At 38.6% G+C, this 22,415-nt stretch overlaps 1 protein-coding gene across 2 annotated transcripts in view; it reads left to right on the plus strand.

The window, feature by feature from the left end:
- Positions 1 to 22,415, plus strand: part of ADSL (adenylosuccinate lyase) — a 307,415-nt gene that overhangs the window by 90,120 nt on the left and 194,880 nt on the right. For both annotated transcript variants that reach the window (XM_089674217.1, XM_089674218.1), the window contains exons 5-6: positions 13,434 to 13,605; positions 19,544 to 19,590. In XM_089674217.1, the coding sequence (XP_089530343.1) occupies positions 13,434 to 13,605; positions 19,544 to 19,590 (219 nt within the window). The remainder of the gene's footprint in view (positions 1 to 13,433; positions 13,606 to 19,543; positions 19,591 to 22,415) is intronic.

A 22,415-nucleotide genomic window follows, 5' to 3' on the forward strand; every position in this document is an offset into this window, starting at 1 on the left:
AAGATGGTATGGGGATGTCTGAGATATAACCGCAATATTAACGCATCAAACCTTAATTAAGGTAAAATCAGATAATATATACTGACCCAGAGATCCTAATAGATTTAGTTATCTAAAAAAACTCCCATTCTAGAAAAGCTAAGATAAGCCCGCTATGCGATCTATAAATAAGGGGAGGGATATGTCCTTCGTCCTTTTATAAATTAGGAAAAAACAGAGGAAAGGGCACCTCTGGAAGGATATGTTATTAAACTACAATTTGTACAACATATAAATATCTAAAAAATATCTAAAAATATATAGGTCCCATATCTGTCCCCATAGGGTATATACTATATAAACAAAATGTGAAATGGAGTGGAAAGGGACAATAGTTAAATAATATTAATATTCTAAGATTATTCATCTGAGATAAAACAATTAAGATACAATTCGACATTAAGGTCCCTAGGTGTCATAGTATCTAATTCAAAAATCCAGAACGTTTCGTTCTGGGAAATCTCTCTAATTCTGTTACTGCCTCTCCAGTGCACATCTACCTTATCAATTCCACAAAATGTTAATACCGATGGGTCACACTTGTGGAAATCTCGGAGGTGTCTCAATAAACTGTGATCCCTTTTCACTTTTTTAATATTAGAGACATGTTCTCTCAAGCTCTTTTACAGTGGTCTGGTTGTTCGCCCTACGTACTGGAACTTGCATGGACATTCTAGTAGGTATGTCACATAAGGGGTAGTGCAAGTTATAAATTGGTCCATCTTATACTCTTTATTAGTAACCTGTGACATGAAACTTCCTATCCTTCTAGTTTTTACCCCAGTGGTCCTGCAAATATTGCATTTGTTACATGGGAAGAAGCCTATAAGATTGAACATATTGTTCTTATTCTTTTTTGGTGGAGACATGAAAGCTTTTACTAATTTACTCCCCTTTTTTCCCCTTCTGTAAATAAAAGGTGGTTTTCTAGGCATCAAGGGACCTAAGATCCTATCTCTTTTCACTAGTATTTTTTAATAACACTGTTCAACAAATTTTTATTTTTTGCCAGTTTTGGAAACAAAAGGATCCATTTCTTAATGAATTTCACATTCTGAGTTCAAATATAACAATGAAATTTGTCAATTGGCTCTAGTTTTTCTGTAAATGGAAAGTTTTCTACTATAGGCGTAATGACTACATAATGCACAATAATTATATAGATAGATGTCTTTCCACAAATATAAAGCAAGTGATATTGACTACATAACAAAGCCTAAATGGCATAATATATTGCATAGGATTACCAAGAAAAATTATAGCCATAAGCTAAGTTGAATCATTTTAATACTTAGGATTCTCACTAGTTTTGTCTTCAGTTTGTGTCGGTTTTGCTTCTCTTGGCTTTTCTCTTGTATTCGAGGAAAGGGCTATCTCTTACAACTGCACGTGACTACACGCTTCAGGTTCTTCCTCACTTGACTCAACCACGAAGGATTCTGGTGCTTTAGGAATTGGTAGCCCCTCTCCATGAGGAACTGGACGTATTGCCGATGGAATATTTGGATAGTGCACAGATAACTTTTTCTTCTTATTTAGCCCTTTTACAATTGGAGGCACCATACAAAAGTAACAATTACTAACATGATCTGTTGGCTCTCTCCAAATCATTGGCACAGCGAAAGGCATAGATGCCTTTTTTCCATTCAACCATTGCTCCAGTGCCGTCCCACAAGAATTGCAGCATATATGTGGTGCCCAGCTCTTGTCCTGGTCTCCTATCTTGCAGCCAAAATACAAGTTGTAGGCTTTCTTAATCATTCCTGTTATCCTCCTTTTTTGTGAGATAAAAGTTATTTCACCGCAGATATAGCAGAAATTATCTGCTTTATTCACACAAGTTCGAGGCATTACTGAGTAGCCTATATAAGCATAAAACGAAATGTAAAGACGCTGTCGAACTCCAATCAGCTACAGATACTGCAGCTTTTATGCAGTGAAGTGATGCAATTAAAGGCTAATATTGCATCATCTCAGTATACATGCAATTTTCTATTGGTCACCAGTATCAATTGCGCAATATGCAGCTGAAGTTGCATCATAATTTTGAATGGCTTACGTCATTAGATGGGTGAATATATCATGGAAACTAGAGCCAATCAACATTTTTTAGGGTCATTTTCGTTTTCAGCACCCCAAAATTATGTAAGATTAGCTAATTTTATGCCCAAAACTTTTTACCTGTTGAACAGTGTAATCATTTCTATATCTTTATATCGGCAGCTGAAATTAGAAATAAACGTAAATTCAAATCTCTCTTCCTTCTTAGATGTGATACTGTAAGCTTTCTTTACTTTTCCTTCACCTATATATATCTTGCTAATCTCAAATCTTAGTTTTTCTAATTTGATGGGATCATAGCCTTTTTGAATGAATCTCTGTTTAATCACTTATGATTGTTCAATATATGAGCCTTGAACAGTTTTTTTGTATACGACGAAATTGTCCTTTCGGCACTCCCTGGATCCACTGTGGGTGATGGCAACTGGAAACGGGGATGTATCCTTTCCGATCTGTGACCTTGAAATAGGTCTTAGTGTGCAATCTATTTTTTGCTCTAAAGATGCATAAATCTAAAAAAAATTCACTAATTTGGTATCAATAGTATGTGACAACTCTAGACCATATGGATTACTGTCCAAATGTCTCAAAAACCTCTGTAATGACTACATGTCACACTCCTAAATGACTAGGATATCACCAATATACCTTTTCCATGTTTTCAACCCTTTCCACTCTATACCAAACATTTCTGTATGTTCCCACTTTGCTATGAAGATGTTTGCTACACTCGGGGCGAACTTAGCTCCTATTGCAACACCTTTCTTTTGGATAAACTCTCCTCCATACCAAAAGTAGTTATTCTACATACCAAACCCAAGTAGTTGGATAATGAATTTCCTTTGTTTCCTATGGATTTTAGTATGTTCCTGAAGGGCCCATTTTACCGCCCTAATCCCATCTTCATGTTTTATACTTGTATATAATGAATTGACATCAATGGTGGCCAATATGACATTATCTGCAAACTCCATGTTTTCTACCAATTTGATTACTTCTTGTCCATCTTTTAGATAGGACGGCATTTGTGTCACTATAGGTTGCAAATATATATCTATATATTCTCCGATCCTGGAGTGTATTGAACCTATACTGCTTACAATGGGTCTACCTGGAGGTTTATTCAAATCTTTGTGGACCTTTGGTAGGTAGTAAAATACTGGAACCCTACAACTAGAAGGAATCAATTATTTAGCTTCTTTCTCATTGATAATGTTCAGTGCTTTTGCTTCCATGACTATCTTAGTGAGTTGTTTCTTAATTGTTTTTGTTGGGTTATTAATAATTTTACCATATGTGTCCCCATCTCCTAAAATCCTATTCATCTCTGTTTCATAATCACCTAGATTTAAAAGCACTACCCCTCCCCCCTTATCCGCTGGGTGAATAACAATGTTATGTTTCTCTTCTAATTGTTCCAAACCTAAACAAAAATTATTTTCATCTTTATGCTTTTTAATCATAACTTCTTTTATATCCTTACCAACCATCTGCTTAAATACCTCTACATATTGATTTGATGAGATGGTTGGATTAAAAGTGGATTTGTTCTTTAAACCACTATGTGTAAACTCACCATGGGTCCCATGTTTATTTGCAGAGTTGGTAGATCCTGGCAAGGATGCAAAATACTTTTTAATATTTAATTTCCTAATATACTTATTCAAGTCACTAAATGTCTGAAATGTATTAATGTTCGATTTAGGCGCAAATTGTAAACCTGGATCCAATAACCCAATTTCTTCCTCACTTAATACATTGGAGCTAAGATTGAAAATCTCCTCACCTATGTTTATTTCCTTCTTCTCTTGTTGGAGTGGATTTTTGCACGCATTGGCACAATGTTTGTAAATGCGCTTTGCTATGTTGAATATCATGCGTTGTAAATAATGCACTATATGCAATTTTATATTTTTTTGAGGGCACTAAAAGGAGGAAGAGGATTCTTTGGCACTTGTGGAAGAAAAATATTCATTAACAAAATAGTAGTACCACTGGTTATTTTATACACAGAGACGCTGAATAAAAGTTGAACTGTTTTGGACTTTCGGGGAAAAAGTGGTTTTTGTTAGGGGTTTTTCATTTGTTACATTTTGGTTTATTATTTTGTGTTATCACCTAGTAGTATACCAATATATTTATTTCTTGTTAAAGGGCCAATCACAGCACCCTTTTACCATGTGTTCAGCTGTGTCCAGCTGATCACAATGTAAATACAATTGCCGGTTATCATCTACCGGAGAGCCGGTAACTGGCAAGTGTATTTACACATCAGAGGACATCAGTGCAGCCCCAACAGCATCTCTCCTTCCTCATTGGCTTAGCATTGGCTTAGAGACAACAGCAGGAGCCAGGCTGGGGGGGGGGGTTGGTAGGGGAGAGCCATGGTCTATGTGCCTGGGGGGAATTGGCAGGAATGATGGGCCAGGACACAGACAGGGTACCCGAGAATAGGAGGGTCGGGGCTGCTGTGCAAAGCCACTGAACAGAGCAAGTAAGTATACCAGGTTTAAAAAAAAAAAAAAAAAAATTGCCTTTTAGTATCACTTTAGAAAAAAAAGTTTTTGTTTTTTTGTTTGTATAGAATAGGGAAGATTCTGTGCACTTTCTTTTCGTTTTCTATTCCTTTGACAGGAAATGATTGTCAGTTTCATGAGCAAGGGATATAATCATTTTTATAGCAGAATGGGGCTTCCTGTCCTTGTTACTCCTGTTTATTTTACTGTCTTGATGGCACACTGCAAGGAATTGATGGGTAAATCTCTCCACTGATGGGTCACACACAGCAATAAACCTGACAGAAGTTCAAACTATACCCCACTTTTATGCAATGCGAACAAGAAAAAAAGTTTTGATTGCAGTTAGGCTGCTTTCATACTGATCCATTTTTCTTCCATTTTTGCGTTTTAAAAAAAAAAAAGCAGAAAAGAATGCTTGGCTGGAAAATCCTATGGAACTCTGCACGCTGGTCAGTTGTGGTTCCTTTTACATTTTTCAAAGTCATTCATTTTTGGTGCATGTTTGGTGCACTAAAAATGCACCTCCCTTTTAAAATGAATGGAAACCATATCAAAAATACAGCAAAAAGGCATCCAAAACCAACCTGTGGTTGCATTTTTGGTGCATTTTTTGAGTCGCATGTTCTTACCTGTGCATTTTGCATCTGTAAAAAAAAAAAAAAATGGCAAAATACGCATGTATTTTTGCTGCATTTTTGCAACAGAGCAGTGTGAAAGTAGCCTTAAAGTGGAAGTAAACTTAATTTTTTAAAAAGTTGCTGACAGACCGGGTATTTATGACAGAAGAGAATTTTATTGGCAGAGTAACTACTGCTTTAAGGTTTAACTTCAGTTTGCATGTTGCCTGAATCCACCTGTAACGGAGTGGTAGTTATGCTGTAACTTGTACAGTGGGGCAAAAAAGTATTTAGTCAGCCACCAATTGTGCAAGTTCTCCCACTTTAAAAGATGAGAGGCGCCTGTATTTGGCATCATAGGTAGACCTCAACTATGAGAGACAAAATGAGAAAAAAAATCCAGACAATCACATTGGCTGATTTGGAAAGAATTTATTTGCAAATTATGGTGGAAAATAAGTATTTGGTCAATATCAAAAGTTCATCTCGATACTTTGTTATATATCCTTTGTTGGCAATGACAGAGGTCAAACGTTTCCTGTAAGTCTTCACAAGGTTGGCACACACTGTTGCTGGTATGTTGGCCCATTCCCCCATGCAGATCTCCTCTAGATCAGTGATGTTTTGGGTCTGTCGCTTGGCAACACGGACTTTCAACTCCCTCCAAAGGTTTTCTATGGGGTTGAGATCTGGAGACTGGCTAGGCCACTCCAGGACCTTGAAATGCTTCTTACGAAGCCACTCCTTCATTGCCCGGGCGGTATGTTTGGGATCATTGTCATGTTGGAAGACCCAGCCACGTTTCATCTTCAATGCCCTTGCTGATGGAAGGAGGTTTGCACTCAAAATCTCACGATACATGGCCCCATTCATTCTGTCCTGTACATGGATCAGTCGTCCTGGTCCCTTTTGTGGAGAAACATCCCCAAAGCATGATGTTGCCACCCCCATGCTTCACAGTAGGTATGGTGTTCTTTGGATGCAACTCAGCATTCTCTCTCCTCCAAACACGACGAGTTGTGTTTCTACCAAACAATTCTATTTTGGTTTCATCTGACCATATGACATTCTCCCAATCCTCTTCTGGATCATCCAAATGCTCTCTAGCAAACTTCAGACGGGCCCGGACATGTACTGGCTTAAGCAGGGGGACACGTCTGGCACTGCAGGATCTGAGTCCCTGGCGGCGTAGTGTGTTACTGATGGTAGCCTTTGTTACGTTGGTCCCAGCTCTCTGCAGGTCATTCATTAGGTCCCCCCGTGTGGTCCTGGGATTTTTGCTCACCGTTCTTGTGATCATTTTTTTTTTTTTTTTTATAAAATAAATATTTATTCGTTTTTCAATTAAAACAATACACATTTCCATAATTGAAAATATAACATTACAATTTCTCTTAAAATACTAATTTCGTATCATTTTCTCCCCATAACTCCCTTAACCCATGACCCTCCCACCCCATTACTATATACCCCTGACATCTGTCAGATCGACTTGTATCTCATATCCTCTGGATACCGAGGTTTGAAAAAGAAAAAGTAAGAAAGAAAGGCTAATTACTATATTTTCTCCTTTTCCCTTATCCTTTCCCCTTTTCCCTTCCTTTCTTCTTGTCCTCTCTTTCCCTTTTCTTTATGCTTACTTACTCAGTACCTTTCTTCAGCTTTACTTTAAACTCCTCCCATTTCTCATGATATGTCACCATCCTATCTTCCTGTATATAAAAGAGTTTTTCCAATCTAGCAATCTGGTCCACTCTATTCATCCAATCCTCTTCCCTCGGTGCCTCAACTTTACGCCAAAACTTAGGAATCAGACTTTTTGCTGCATTTAGGTAGCTCAATATACCCAGTTCTTTATATTTATTTCCAGATAATATTGAATTATGGAAAAGACAGATTTCGGGGTCCAATCCTATCTCCATTCCAGTGATAATCGTGATTTGATTTATAACTTTTTCCCAATATATGTGTATTTTTGGACATTCCCACCATATATGATACATCGTGCCCAATCCTCCACATCCTCGCCAACACCATGGTTGTTTCTCCTCCCTCATCTTGTGCTCTATCATCGGTGTAACATACCACCTTGTCAAGCATTTAAAATTCATTTCCACTTCACGCATACTAATATTTTCGTGTACCATTCTATATATTTTCCTCTGTGTGTGCTCTTCCCACTCCACTCCTAAATCCTTATCCCATTTTTCTATATACTTTAATTTAAACTTACTATCTAAATCCGTGAGAGCTTTATATGCTTTAGCAGTGCTGTGTTTCCCGTCACCTCGGTCTTCTAAGTATTTCTCAAATTCATTCCACTCTTTCCTAGTTCTAAGGGGCTTCGTCAGTTTCTCCACGAATTGTTTTAATTGATTATATCTCCATATATCTATTCCAGTGAAAATCCTTCCCTCTTCCTTTTTCAAATCCTCCAGTGTTCTTAAGTTTACCCCCTCCATTATATCTCTCAGCTGAGCATCTTCCTTTATAATCCATCTACCTGAAATTTCCTCTTTACCTGGGGGGAAAAAAATCTGAATTTCTTAGTGACATTAATAGTGAATTAATACCCCATTTCCTCTGTTTGTGTATTTTATCCCACTCCCTTATTACAATCCTCGTGTATACACTCGTGCTCTCTTCTAATTCTCTAAATTGTGGTGGCTCCCATACACTCCTACCCAAATCCTTTCCACTAAGTGTATTTCCAATTGTGACCCAATGTTTACTTTTTGAGTTATGTGTCCAGTCAAAAATTCTTGCTAGGATGACTGCCCTATGATATCTTTTGAAGTCCGGGACTCCCAACCCTCCTTTTTCTTTATTTCTACTTAGCACTTCATATGATATCCTAGGTTTTTTATTTTTCCATATATATTTAGTTACCATTCGCTTAACTGTCCTAAAATACACCTCTGGAAGATTAATGGGTATCATCTGGAATTTATACAGTATCTTAGGGAGAATTACCATTTTTATCAGATTGATACGACCCAACCAGGAAGGATTTCCTCCACCCATTTTCCTCAATTCCTCTCTGATTTCGTTTAACATTGGGATATAATTAGCTTTATAAAGATTCATCTGTGAGGGAGTAAGTTTTACCCCCAGGTACTTTATTTCTCTATTTTTCCATATAAAGGGAAACTCTCTCTGTATATTTTCTTTTTCACTTTTTGGAATGTTTATATTTAATATCTCTGTTTTGCTCAGGTTAATTTTTAGATTTGACATTTCCCCATATTCCTTCAATGTTTTCATTAGGTTAGGAAGTGTTATCCTCGGGTTTCCAACATAGAATAATAAATCGTCCGCAAATGCGGCTATCTTATGTTCTATCTTTCCAACATTTATTCCCTTTATATCTATATTTTTCCTAATTATTAACAGGGGTTCCAATGATAGGACAAACAACAATGGGGACAGTGGGCATCCCTGTCTAGTTCCATTTGACATTGAAAAGGTCTCTGATCTCTCTCCATTTACCATTACCATCGCGGACGGTCCTTCATACAACTTTCCAATCCACTTTCTCATCCTACTACCCAATCCCAGGACCTCCAGTGTATCCATCATAAAATTCCAATTAACCCTATCGAACGCCTTCTCCGCATCTATCGAGAGCAGCACTACTGGATTTTTTTCCATTTTACTTTTCTGTATAAGCATCAGGGACCTCAACCCATTATCTCGACCCTCTCTTCCTCTGACAAAACCCACCTGATCTCCATGGATCCAATCTGGCATCAGGTCTCTAAATCTATTCGCCAATACTTTTGCATACAACTTCGTGTCTACATTTAATAGCGATATCGGTCTATAACTGGAACAATGGGTGATATCTTTACCTTCCTTATGTATTAAAACCACCTGTGCCAGAAGGGATTCCTTTCTTATCTCCATCTCTCCTCCTAACGCCTCCATATATCTCTTTAATTTAGGTAACAATAAATCACTATATTTTTTATAATACCTCACAGTATATCCATCTGGGCCTGGGCTTTTTCCCGTCTTAAAACTTTTTAATGCTATTTTTAGTTCTTCCTGTGTGATTTCAGCTTCTAAGGAGTTTAATAGTTCTTCACTTAGTTTTGGTAATCCTGCATTTCTTAAATAATCCCTTCTTTTTTCAATATTTATCATTTTATCTTTATTTATAACATCCTTAGGGGCAATATTATATAATTTACTGTAGTAATCTTTAAATACCTTTGCAATACCTTTAGTTGAATGGACCAACTCTCCCTTGGAGTTTTTTATTTTATCTATATAGTTCCTATTCTTCTTTCTCCTCAAGGCTCTCATCAGATATTTTCCTGGTCTATCTCCCCATCTATATCTTTCACCAGTGATCTTATTAAAAGTTCTCATTTTTTCTTCCTCCATTACTTTCTCTAGTTCTTCCCTCTTTTTTATCACTCTTTGCTCTATCTCTTTCCTTATGTTATTTTTATGTAGGAGTTCCATCTCAGCTATTTCTTTCAAAAGCCCACTGATCTTCTCTCGTCTTTCCCTTTTTTTCTTTGCCCCAATCGCAATAAGGATTCCTCTTACATATGCTTTATGTGCCTCCCACACTGTCGCTAGTGATACATCCTCTGTTTCATTTTCCTCAAAGAACCTCTCTATCTCCTCCCTGATCTTCCGGTCAGTATCTGGATCCGTGAGGAGTGTCTCATTCAACTTCCATGATAGGCCACCTGACATTTTCCCTCCCCATTTTAATTCCATTACTACAGGTGCATGGTCCGAGATAGTTATTGCTTCAATTTCTACTTTAACCAAATCCTCAACAAGTCGGTGGTCCACCAAAATATAGTCCAATCTAGAGTATGTCCTATGTACACTAGAGAAGAAAGTATAATCTCTCTCTCTTATGTGGACAATTCTCCAGCTATCCACCAGTTGGCACTCTTTCATCACCGTTTTCAATGATCCCATGGACCTATTTCCTCTTCTCTGTACTCCAGATGTTGTATCTATTTGTGGATCCATACATATGTTAAAGTCACCCGCCACTATTAGATATCCCTTTCCAAAGTCCATCAACCTTCTCATAACCCCTTTCAAAAACGTCTCTGGCTTCCTATTAGGGCAATATATGTTTACAAGCGTACATTCTATGTCATGTAATTTACCCTTCAAAAACAAAAACCTCCCCTCCGGGTCCGTCTTTCTATCTTCTAATTCAAACCTGATGTTTTTTGCAAATCCTATAGCTACTCCCTTAGCTCTCTTAACTGGGGAATCTGCGTAATACCATGTAGGATGATGTCTAGAGTATAGCTTAATATTTTTTTTTAACTCTAGATGTGTTTCCTGCAAAAAAACAACTGAGGCCTCTCTATGTTGTAGTTCTCTATATAGTCAAAATCTTTTACCCGGGCAATTTAATCCATTTATATTATGGGTTACAAAGCGTATTTCATCCATGTTTTATTTGTCTTCTTCCTATTTTACCATTTCCTTTCCTCTTTCCCTTCCCTATACCTCTTCTCTCATACAAGATGTCAGTTTTAAGACTCCCTATCCCCAATCCCACCCCTCCCCTCTCCCAGCCCTCCTCCCCCCCTCCCCTCCCCCACTATAAACCCCCCCCCCCCCCCCCCCCCCCCGGTAGGCTTTTTATTTGCCTATAAATCATTTGTGGAAAGAGTCCCACTTTTGATTCCTATCTGGGGGCTCAGCTCCGTCCATGTACCGCTCACCTCCCCCCCTCCTCCCCAGTGTCCCTCTATCTATTTGCTCTCTGTTTTCTCTTCTAACTAGCTGCCATTCCTCTTTTCCCAACATATATAACGCTCTCTCCTCCTCTTCCCATCCCGGTATCTCTATTCTCTGCAGTTCAAATTTATTACAAAAGTCTTTCATATCTTCAGGGGATCTCAAAAAAGCTGTAACTCCATCTTTCCAACCAATCAAACATGCTGATCGACCCCATCTATATTGCACATTCTGTTTCTTCAACAATTCCAATAATGGTTTCAATGATCTCTTTCTTCTCAGTGTCTCAGCTGCTATGTCTGCAAAAATTTGAATACTTTTCCCTCCATAATTGATGTTCGTTCTTCCTTTAATCTTCTTCCATATCTCATCCTTATCTCTATAATTATGGAACCGAACGATTGTATCTCTTGATTTTTCTGGGCCTTGTTCTTGTTGAAACTTTCCTATCCTGTACACTCCATCTAGTTTGTACATTTCCGCACCAGATCTATCCATTATGGCGTTCAAAATTTTTCCTATAATCTCCTTTAGGTCTTCCCCCTGTTGCAGCTCTGGGACTCCTCTTATTCTAATGTTGTTTCTCCTGTCCCTATTTTCTTGATCCTCCATCATATAAAGCAGTCTTTTTTGTTCCTTCCGAGTATCTATTATCAGTTTTTCTAATTTTGGGATGATTTGGGTGTGGGATTTAACTGTTTCCTCCGTTTCTTCCACTCTAGTTAACAACTGTCCCATTTCTTTCCGAATTATCCCCATCTCTTGCTTTATGGATTTTTCTAGATTTTTAAACATCTCCGCCATTTCCTTTTTATTTGGTATTTGTAGTTTTTTTTCAGTTTCTCCCCACTCCATACTTTCCAGTGTTTGTTGGCTATTGTTAACTGGTCCCAGGGAAGATCTTAAGCTATTATCAAGGCTTATTTCCAGTTCACTCCTATCACTTATTTCCTGGGATTTTACTGGAGTTAACTTCCCTTGCGACGTGTATTTTTTTATCGTTCCAGTTTGGGAGTTCTTGGGCATACTTCCTTTACTATTTTTCCCTTTCATATCACATATAGGATTTTTAAAGCTTTTCCAAGATTCTGGGGTATATACTTAAACTGTCACTGCTTTCTTCAGACCCTCTCTGGGAATTCCCTTCTTATTCTTTATGTTGGATGCCAGATAGTCAATAACACAAATTGAATAACTAACACTTGGGGAGACAAGCAGCTTTCACTCACCCTCCTCTATGGAGCAGCTTCTGGTTTGCAGTCCAGGGTTGCCCTTTCTCCTGCAGCCGTGTCTTCCTCTTCCAGGGAATTCCCTTGGGTCTCTTTTGTCCTCCTCTGCATATACCCCGAGAAATCCCTGGAGACAGCTCTGCAGTGAATGTCAGCGCTTCCCCTGTCTCCTAAGACGCCGGCCGGTCTCTTCCTCTCCCAGCTGTACACCTCGGCAGCCCACGTGTTATCGCCACTCCTTGTCGCCCGGCAACCTCACACTCTCTCTCCAGGATAACCGCAGGCAGACTTCATGGGGGAAGACAGGCTCAACCCCTCCGCTCTCCGGCCGACAGCCGCATCACCGCCGGGATCTCCCCTCTCACCAGGTCAGTCTCCAGCCGCCCTCCGACTCAGCTAGTCAGTCCCTCGGGACAATTTAGGGAGGATAGGTGGGGGAGGCTATCGGAGAGCTCCTATTCTCCGCTCTCCTGTGCCGCCATGTTCGGGCTCCGCCCCCCACTCCTCTCTTGTGATCATTTTGACCCCACGGAGTGAGATCTTGCGTGGAGACCCAGATCGAGGGAGATCATCAGTGGTCTTGTATGTCTTCCATTTTCTAATTATTGTTCCCACAGTTGATGTGTTCACACCAAGCTGCTTGCCTATTGCAGATTCAGTCTTCCCAGCCTGGTGCAGGTCTACAATTTTGTTTCTGGTGTCCTTCGACAGCTCTTTGATCTTCACCATAGTGGAGTTTGGAGTGTGACTGTTTGAGGTTGTGGACAGGTGTCTTTTATACTGATAACAAGTTCAAACAGGTGCCATTGATACAGGTAATAAGTGCAGGACAGAGGAGCCTCTTAAAGAAGAAGGTACAGGTCTGTGAGAGCCAGAAATCTTGCTTGTTTGTAGGTGATCAAATACTTATTTTCCACCTTAATTTGCAAATAAATTCTTTCCAAATCAGCCAATGTGATTGTCTGAATTTTTTTTCTCATTTTGTCTCTCATAGTTGAGGTCTACCTATGATGCCAATTACAGGCCTCTCTCATCTTTTTAAGTGGGAGAACTTGCACAATTGGTGGCTGAGTAAATACTTTTTTGCCCCACTATATGTCATACTGAACTCGTGTTGCAACACAACATTGCAGTTATCACCATGAGCTTGAAACCGTTCCAAGATATTATGTTCTACTATTTGTATATTTAATTTTAATTATATTCATTAGTGATACATAGTGTAATGTTTGTTTTTGCAGACCAGCCCAGCTGACTACAGTGGGAAAACGAGCTTGTCTGTGGCTTCAAGACCTGTGCATGGATCTGCACAATGTAGAACGAGCTCGAAATGAGCTCAGATTTCGAGGGGTGAAGGGTACAACAGGAACACAGGCCAGCTTCTTGCAGCTTTTTGATGGGGACCATGATAAGGTGATACAATTTACATTTGTTGTTTACATGAATGTATTAAATGTTGTCATACCTACTGCCTACTATGGACAGTTTACTATAATGGGAACTTTTTTTTTTTTTTGCTTTGGTTCAAAAGGGCTGCCACATGTTTCAATCTACAGTGCTTTGAAAAAGTATTCATACCCCTTGAAATTTTCCACATTTTGTTATGTTACAACCATAAACGTAAATGTATGTTATGTGATAGACCAACACAAAGTGGTACATAATTGTGAAGTGGAAGGAAAGTGATAAATGGTTTTCAAAATCTTTTACAAATATCTGAAAAGTGTGGCGTGCATTTGTATTTAGCCCCCCTGAGTCAATACTTTGTAGAACCACCCTTTGCTGCAATTACAGCTGCAAGTCTATTTGGGTATGTCTACCAGCTTTGCATGTCTAGAGAGTGACATTTTTGTCCATTCACCTTTGCAAAATAGCTCAGGCTCTGTCAGATTGGATGGAGAGTTTCTGTGAACAGCAATTTTCATGTTTTGCCACAGATTCTCAATTAGATTTAGGTATGGGCTTTGACTGGATATGTTAACCATTGCATTGTAGCTCTGGCTGTATGTTTAGAGCCGTTGTTCTGTTGGAAGGTGAAACTCTGCCCCAGTCTCAAGTCTTTTGCAAGCTCTACCATGATGCTGCCACCACCATGTTTCACATGGGAATGGTGTGTTCAGGGTGATGTGCAGTGTTAGTTTTCTGACACACATAGCGTTTTGCTTTTAGGCCAAAAAGTTAAATTTTGTTCTCATTTGACCAGAGTACCTTCTTCCACATGTTTGCTGTGTCCCCCACATGAATTTTCGCAAACTGCAAACGGGACTTCTTTATGGCTTTCTTTCAACAATGGCTTTCTTCTTGCCACTCTTCCATAAAGGCCAGATTTGTGGAGTGCATGACTAATAGTTGTCCTATGGACAGATTTTCCCACCTGAGCTATGGATCTCTGCAGCTCCACCAGTGTTACCATGGGCCTCTTGGCTGCTTCTGATTAATGCTCTCCTTGCCGGCCTGTCAGTGTAGGTGGATGGCCATGTCCTGGTAGGTCTGCAGTTGTGCCATACGTCTTCCTTTTTTTTTTTCCCATTTTCAGATGATGGATTGAACAGTGCTCCGTGAGATGTGCAAAGCTTGGGATATGTTTTTATAACCTAACCCTGCTTTAAACGTCTCCACAACTTTATCCCTGACATGTCTGGTGTGTTCCTTGGCCTTTATGATGCTGTTTGTTCACTAATGTTCTCTAACAGACTTCACAGGGCTTCACAGAATTGCTGTATTTATAATGAGTTTAAATTACACACAGGTGGACTCTATTTACGAATTAGGTGGCTTCTGAAATCAATTCGTTCCACTAGATTTTAGTTAGGGGTATCAGAGTAAAGGGGGCTGAATACGAATGCACACCACACTTTTCAGATATTTATTTGTAAAATATTTTGAAAACCATTTATCATTTTCCTTCCACTTCACAATTATGTGCCACGTTGTGTTGGTCTATCACATAAAATTCCACTAAAATACATTTGTTTTTGGTTGTAACATGACAATATATGGAAAATTTCAAGGGGCATGAATACTGTTTCAAGGCATTGTAAATGCACATGCTACTTACTTGATTTAGATGGGTATACATAGAAATGTAAAGCTTTGTGGGAATACATAAGATCAAATGTAAAATGCTTTAGGATGCTTCAACCATCCTTCTTTTTTTTTTTTTTTTTTTTTTTACATTTTAATTGTACGATAACTATTCAAGTCAAAACTGTAGGGGGCTGTTCACACTAGTACAGTGACTGGCATTTTTCCATACCCAAAACAAAAAAACAGTGAAGTACAATTGGTGGTTCATAAAAGTGAATGCTGCTCACAACACTAAAGACTTTCTAGGGCATGAATTATTAGCAATTGTGTAGTATGTATAATATTTTAGTACAGTTTACTAAGCATAGACAGACTTGTACAGAACTGAAAAGATGTGTTATCTTGCACAAGATTCAGTCTATGTTGAGCAAAGATCTACCTGGTTGGAAGTAAATTAAATGATTGTATACATCAAATTGTAGTGTGTGGAAAAATGCAGATAATAAAGAGTCTCATTAGATATTCTCTAATAACTGACTCGGTATTAATGAATTTGTGCTAGGACAATGCTCTGCCAATATTTAAGATTGGATTTAGGATTGCCAGTGTCAATCTAATGGAATCCAGGAATAGATCTTGAACTGCCATTGTCAATGAAAATGGAACATAAATTGTCAAGGACAAAGTAGGATGCTCGACTCCTGAACTCCCAAGCACTGCAGTTTTTAATCCAGCACCATTACAGCGTGCTAATGGGCAACAAAAAGAATCTCCACTTGACTCACAGTTAAAGGGGGGGGGGGTGGATTCTGGCAGCTACAAGTTTTTTTTTTATTGCTGAACTAGCAGGCATAGACCCAGCTTACATTTGCGGCACTTACTAACATGATGCTCACACACCTGAAAGAGAGCTACTCCACCACAAGGTACTCCTCGCTCGCAGAGTCTGAACAGGTACCGCTCTCTGATCTCTACCCCAGAGGTAGGAGATATCTCCAAACTCACTTCAAATCGTTGCCCGTGAGAGCTAATTTTGAGAGTTCTGTTAGGGGATGAGAGTGTACTTCAAACTGACTGAAGCCGCAGCTTTACAGAAAATGGACCCCAGGGAGCTCCCAGGAATCTGTTGTATGTCACCTACTTGAACATAAGTTGTCCATTAATGCTCACACTCTACAGCTTACTTTTGCAGCTAGATAACCAGATAAACTGCCTGTAAAGGAACATCAGTATCCACTGTATACCTAAGTCCACCAGTCCCCCTGTCATTATCCCTTTCATTACCTCAATGGTCAGATTTATATTTAACCAACTCCTGAAATGCCTATAAGGACAATTGAAAGGATGCATGGGACCCTAGCCAAAAACCCCAGTTCCTGACATGCCCAGGGATGTATTATGCTGTGTACATTGCAAACAGAAAGGAAATTGAGAGCAGCCAGACACTTGGAGATTATGTCAAACAATTGAACTAATTGAACTGATATGCGATCTGTTGCAACGCACCCTACTGCTGCACAAAGCTTTGGACCTGTTTAAGCCATTCAGCTGGAAAACATTATGAATTACAAATATATTTTTTCTCTAAAGCTTCATGCATACTATTCTAGATGTTTACCCACCAAAAGAGGCCTGAGTGACCTACCCAATTAGAAACTGTTCGATGAGAAGCTTGACAAACCACGTCAATCTCTCCCCCCGTCCCCCCAAGAAACCCCACAAGTATAAAAATAAACGCTGCTTGGAAGTAGGGATTATTACACTGCTGCTTCTCTACTATTATTCTTCAACTGGATCTCTAGTCCACACATTCCATAAAACCTGGATCTGCAGTTGCTATACCACTCAGAGATCAACACATCCTGCTTCCCTGCAAACCTATACTGCATCATCTAAATTACCATCCTCAAACAATGAAATACTTGTTCCTTATGCAATCTTATGAAGTGATCTATGACTTCAACCCTCCACAGCCAATGCCACGCGACCATACCTGCATGGGAATACACCCTGTTCCAAATTATTATGCAAATTCTATTTAAGTGTCACAAAGATTAAATATTTTGTTTTTCAGTTTAACTCATGGATGGCATTGTGTCTCAGGGCTCTTTTGATCACTGAAAACAATCTCGGACGCCTGTGATAATTAGATTGGCAGGTGAGCCCAATTTAAGGGAAAACTACTAAAGGAGGGTGTTCCACATTATTAAGCAGAGCACCATTTTCAAGCAATATGGGGAAGAAAAAGGCACTCTCTGCTGCCGAAAAGAGTGAAATAGTTCAATGCCTTGGACGAGGTATGAAAACATTCGATATTTCACAAAAACGTTCGTGTGATCATCGCACTATTAAGAGATTTGTGGCTGATTCAGAGCACAGACGGGTTCGTGCATATAAAGGCACATTGAGGAAGATTTCTGCCATATCAAGAGAGCAGCTGCTAAAATGCCATTACATAGCAGCAAACAGATATTTGAAGCTGCTGGTGCCTCTGGAGTCCCACGGACATCAAGGTGTAGAGTCCTCCAGAGTCTTGCAACTGTGCATAAACCTTCTATTCGGCCACCACTAACCAATGCTCACAAGCAGAAACGGCTGCATTGAGCAGAAAAATACATGAAGACTAATTTTCAAACAGTCCTGTTCACTGATGAGTGCCGTGCAACCCTGGATGGTCCAGATGGATGGAGTAGTGGATGGTTGGTGGACGGCCACCCTGTTCCAACAAGGCTGCGACATCAGCAAGGCGGTGGTGGAATCATGTTTTGGGCCAGAATCATGGCAACAGAGCTGGTCGGCCCCTTTAGGGTCCCTGAAGGTGTAAAGATGATCTGCAAAGTATGTGGAGTTTATGACTGACCACTTTCTTCCCTGGTACAGAAGGAAGAACTATGCTTTCCATAATAAAATCATCTTCATGCATGACAATGCACCATCTCATGCTGCAAAGAATACCTCTGCATCAATAGCTGCTATGGGGATAAAAGGAGAGAAAGTCATGGTGTTGCCTCCATCCTCCCCTGACCTCAATCCTATTGAGAACCTTTGGAGCATCCTCAAGCAAAAGATCTATGAGGGTGGGAGGCAGTTTACATCCAAACAGCAGCTCTGGGAGGCTATTCTGACCTCTTGCAAACAAATTCAAGCAGAAACTGTCCAAAAACTCACAAGTTCAATGGATGCAAGACTTGTGAAGCTGCTATCAAATAAGGGGTCCTATGTTAAAATGTAACGTGAGCTGTTAAAATGTGTAAAAAGTTAAAATGTTGTTAAAAGTTTGATTGAAATAGCTTTTTATTTCAGTAAATATGCTGCAAACACAACAAATGACAATTTTCAGTTCTTTACAACCTATAAAGTGTTTTGAAACTTACTGTGCGTAATAATTTGGAACAGTGCATTGCAAGTTTTTTATGTTTAAAAAAAAATACTGTTATTAGGAAGTTTGTTCAATAAAATTTGAATTGTACTCTTAATAGTTGTTAACATGAGAATTATGCTGACTGTTATTTACATCAATTATTTAGGTAAATGAGAAAAATATCATTTGCATAATAATTTGGAACAGGGTGTAGTTTAAAAAGCAGTTTACCTGCTGCAATCTTACATACTGCTAACAGCTTGTTTTGACATATACTCCCACACAGGGATCTATGACTCTTTATCTGTATTGGATTACAAAACCAGAAAACAAACCCGACTAATAATGTTAAAGTGATTTGTAAAGCTTAACCAAAAAAATGTTATACCTACCTGCTCTGCGCAATAGTTTTGCAGAGAGCGGCTCCTAAACTTCTCTCCTGGAATCTCCCGCCAGCGCTCTCTGCTCCTCTTTTATGTGCTGACAAGGATCAGCGACAGTGAACCATTGCAAAAAAAATAGTATGTAAATACTTTTTTCCCCTGTTTGTTTTGTAGACGTCAAGTGACCTTTCCCTGCTTCTTCTCTTCGAAAGGAAAGATCAGTGAAAGGAGCCTCCAGGAAGCTGATGACCTATGCTGTATACGTTATCTAAGCAAATCTAAGCTATCAGCCTTTGTCCTCACAGCACTGATTGGTACTGTAGCAGTCACATGACTAACTAATAAAAAACAAAAGGAGGTAAACGGCTTGCCTGTGCTCTGCAAGAGCAGCATGTGCACTCCATAGAATTGGCCAAAAATGCTGAAGTTGACATGTGTGAAAGTCAGTATTTAATGTAATTTTTACATTATGGGTTTAACGACACTTTAATATTTATAGTGATAACAATGTACATTGTTGATCCAAGAGGTTTCTAATTGGAGATGAGGAAGACCTTTATTTGCATGTTTTATTTTGCAGGTGGAAGAGTTAGAGAGGATGGTGACCACTATGGCAGGGTTTAAAAGGTAAGTTGATTCTCACTAGATTTACATGATGTTCTGTTACATTCTTTATTTGTAAAATTCTTTTTATTAAGTTTGACAAAAAGTATAGACATCAGTACTGTACAGTAAAAAAAATGTTGTTACATTCTTACCATATATAAGTGGAACACATTTGCCTTTTGTGGAGCACAAACTCTGTGATCCTCTATTTTATCTAGTGTATTGGCAAGAACTAAAGACTTTTCCTCAACATTAACTGGAATCTAACAAAAGTTTACTGTTTTTATAGCATTCCTTAACCTCAGCAGATTTTTAAGTATGTTGGGTTCACACTGTTGTGTTGTAGTAATGCAAGCATTACCCCAGTGTATAGTAAAGCATGTTTTCCAGTGCCATTCATTTTGAATGACATCCCAGCACACGAAGGCATTGCATTTATGTTGAAGTCCTCTGCCATCTGCCAAAAATCTTTTTCAGGTGTTTTTGGTCATATTGGAGTGCAGTGGGATGCCTTAATCAGCACGGGTGTCATGCTGGTGGCCCTCCACAAACTACAAGTCCCATGAGGCATTGCAAGATTGACAGAAGCATGACTCCTAAAGGCAGAGGCATGATGGAACTTGTAGTTTCGCAACAGCTGGAGAGCCGTCAGTTTGACACTCCTGCGCTTAATGCAACACACGTGAGCACGCAACATAACATGGTAATGTGCATGCATTATGTGGTGGTTTATGTAAGAATTTATTCTACTTATGAAGGGCGGTGTCCTTTTCCCTTTAAACAAAATATCGCAGTGCCTCCAGCCGTTAAAATACGGCAAATATTTAATGAACCAATAATTTGGACACCTTAATAATTTGATCACCACTTATTATTATACCTTGAGTCCTTTTAGCCAGTATGATTTCGTACCATATACACAAAAATTGCCTTTATAATAAATAAATAGATACATTTATGTACAAAAATTATATATATATTAACGCAAAAGACTGGTGATAAATGGATACTGGTACACACGATCAAAAATATAATATACCAATTCTATACACCAAACAATTCTTCTAGATAATAATAAAGATTAAAATCAAATTTAGTGATAAGTGGTAATTTATAGTACTTCAGAGATCATTTCTCCCAAAACGTGGCCATAGAAATGTGAGAAAATATTCCCTGATAAATCGTACTATAACCAACTACAAATTAATGAATCATGCAATCTCTATAATTTCAATATTACACCAAACAATTCTTAGCAGTAATAACTATGTATCTTTCTATATACTAAACACTCAATACAATTACTGTCAATCTATGCAAGAGAGGAAATATAAAATACAATATCAACTCTTAACAGTCTCACCACTCCCAGAACCTGGATTATGATACCTCCCCAGCGGATTCAGTTGGCAGTTGAAATTCCTGCAGAAGAATGGCCGCAGGGAGCAAGTGAGAGATAGTGCAATAGGTTGTAGTTTTTAGGAAGAGTGTGGGAGTGTAGAGGTTCAGAAGTTTAGAAGTTTAGTAGAAGTTTGAAAGGATTGAGTAGTAGTTCTTCAGATGGGATAGATTTCAGCCTCGTCAGATTTCTTCAGCTTTTCAGTTGGTTTTTCTTTAGCTTTTCTTTTTTTTTCTTAGCCTTTTTTTTTTTTATGAGGTGCATGGCTTTTTTATACCATCCAAACCATTGTTTTAAAAGACCCTCCCAACAGGCTTTTTGATTGGCCGGTCGAGAAGTGTATGTACCTAAGATATCTCTCACCTGTCCACTGGGGGGCAGTCAGGGATCACAAAACAATTTGAGTATTAATGATGACTCATGCCTCGGTTGGAAACCAAGGTAATTTTAGATATTAAATTTATGTCTTATCCAAAAATATTTGATTGTACCACTAATTTTGGATAGGAATCATAGAAAAATATATGTGCATTCAGTTTTTCATTTCCCTGAGATTCAAACTTGTGTGAAACATTTGCTTTCTGATGGAAACATACAACTGATACCAATTCACAAAATATCTTACTTTTCACCATCTTAATCTTACTTTTCATACTTAATTTAGTGGTATGCAATCCCCAACTCTGCTGAATATATTTTTGTTTGATAAAAGTGTTAATAATATGTCTCTTTTTTTAATGTCTTTGTGGGTAGAAATATATGTCCCGAGTTTAACCTTTTGGTTTTAGGAATGACGTTTTTCATGAGTAGGAAACCCTCTGTTTACCTGTCCATTGTGTAGGAATTAAGGTAAACAACCAGTTATACTTGTAACCTTAGTGGATAATAGGGACGGTTTGAGAAGTTTGTTGGCTCATCACACTCCAAGGTTTTATTTAATCTTCTCAGACCTACAAGTCTCCTCTCACCATTGTTATTTTGGTCAGGTGTGATGACTCACTGTTTGGAAGTCCAATGGTGGTATTTGACTTTATAATCAACTTTCTTGCAGGTGAAATCTCCTCATTATCAACAGACAATGGCAATTGTTGAGAAAACATACTTTTGCCAGGTCTTAACCGACATCACATTCCACTATTATCTTTCCTGGGACTTTGTTTGACTACCTGTAGAAATTCAAATAACATATTGTCTCTGGAACAAGTCTCTTCCACTCATTGTGTGTGTGATTTCACTAGCAGGTCATTTGAATTCTCACCAAGAAAGGTTAACCCTTAACAGACGGCTGGGCTTCTTACTGTTGAAATAAAATCATATTTTTAAGGAATATTCCCCCAAAAGTCACTACAATTAACACACAGGATATGTTTTAATCTGGATTAAATTTATGTACACTGTAACTAAAATAAATGTTTGGCTCTATAAAGCTCTGTAAAAATTCTAAAGT

Source organism: Staurois parvus, unplaced genomic scaffold, assembly GCF_062004578.1.
Source record: "Staurois parvus isolate SC_StPar_1 unplaced genomic scaffold, SC_StPar_1.0 ptg000149l, whole genome shotgun sequence".
NCBI lineage: Eukaryota > Metazoa > Chordata > Amphibia > Anura > Ranidae > Staurois > Staurois parvus.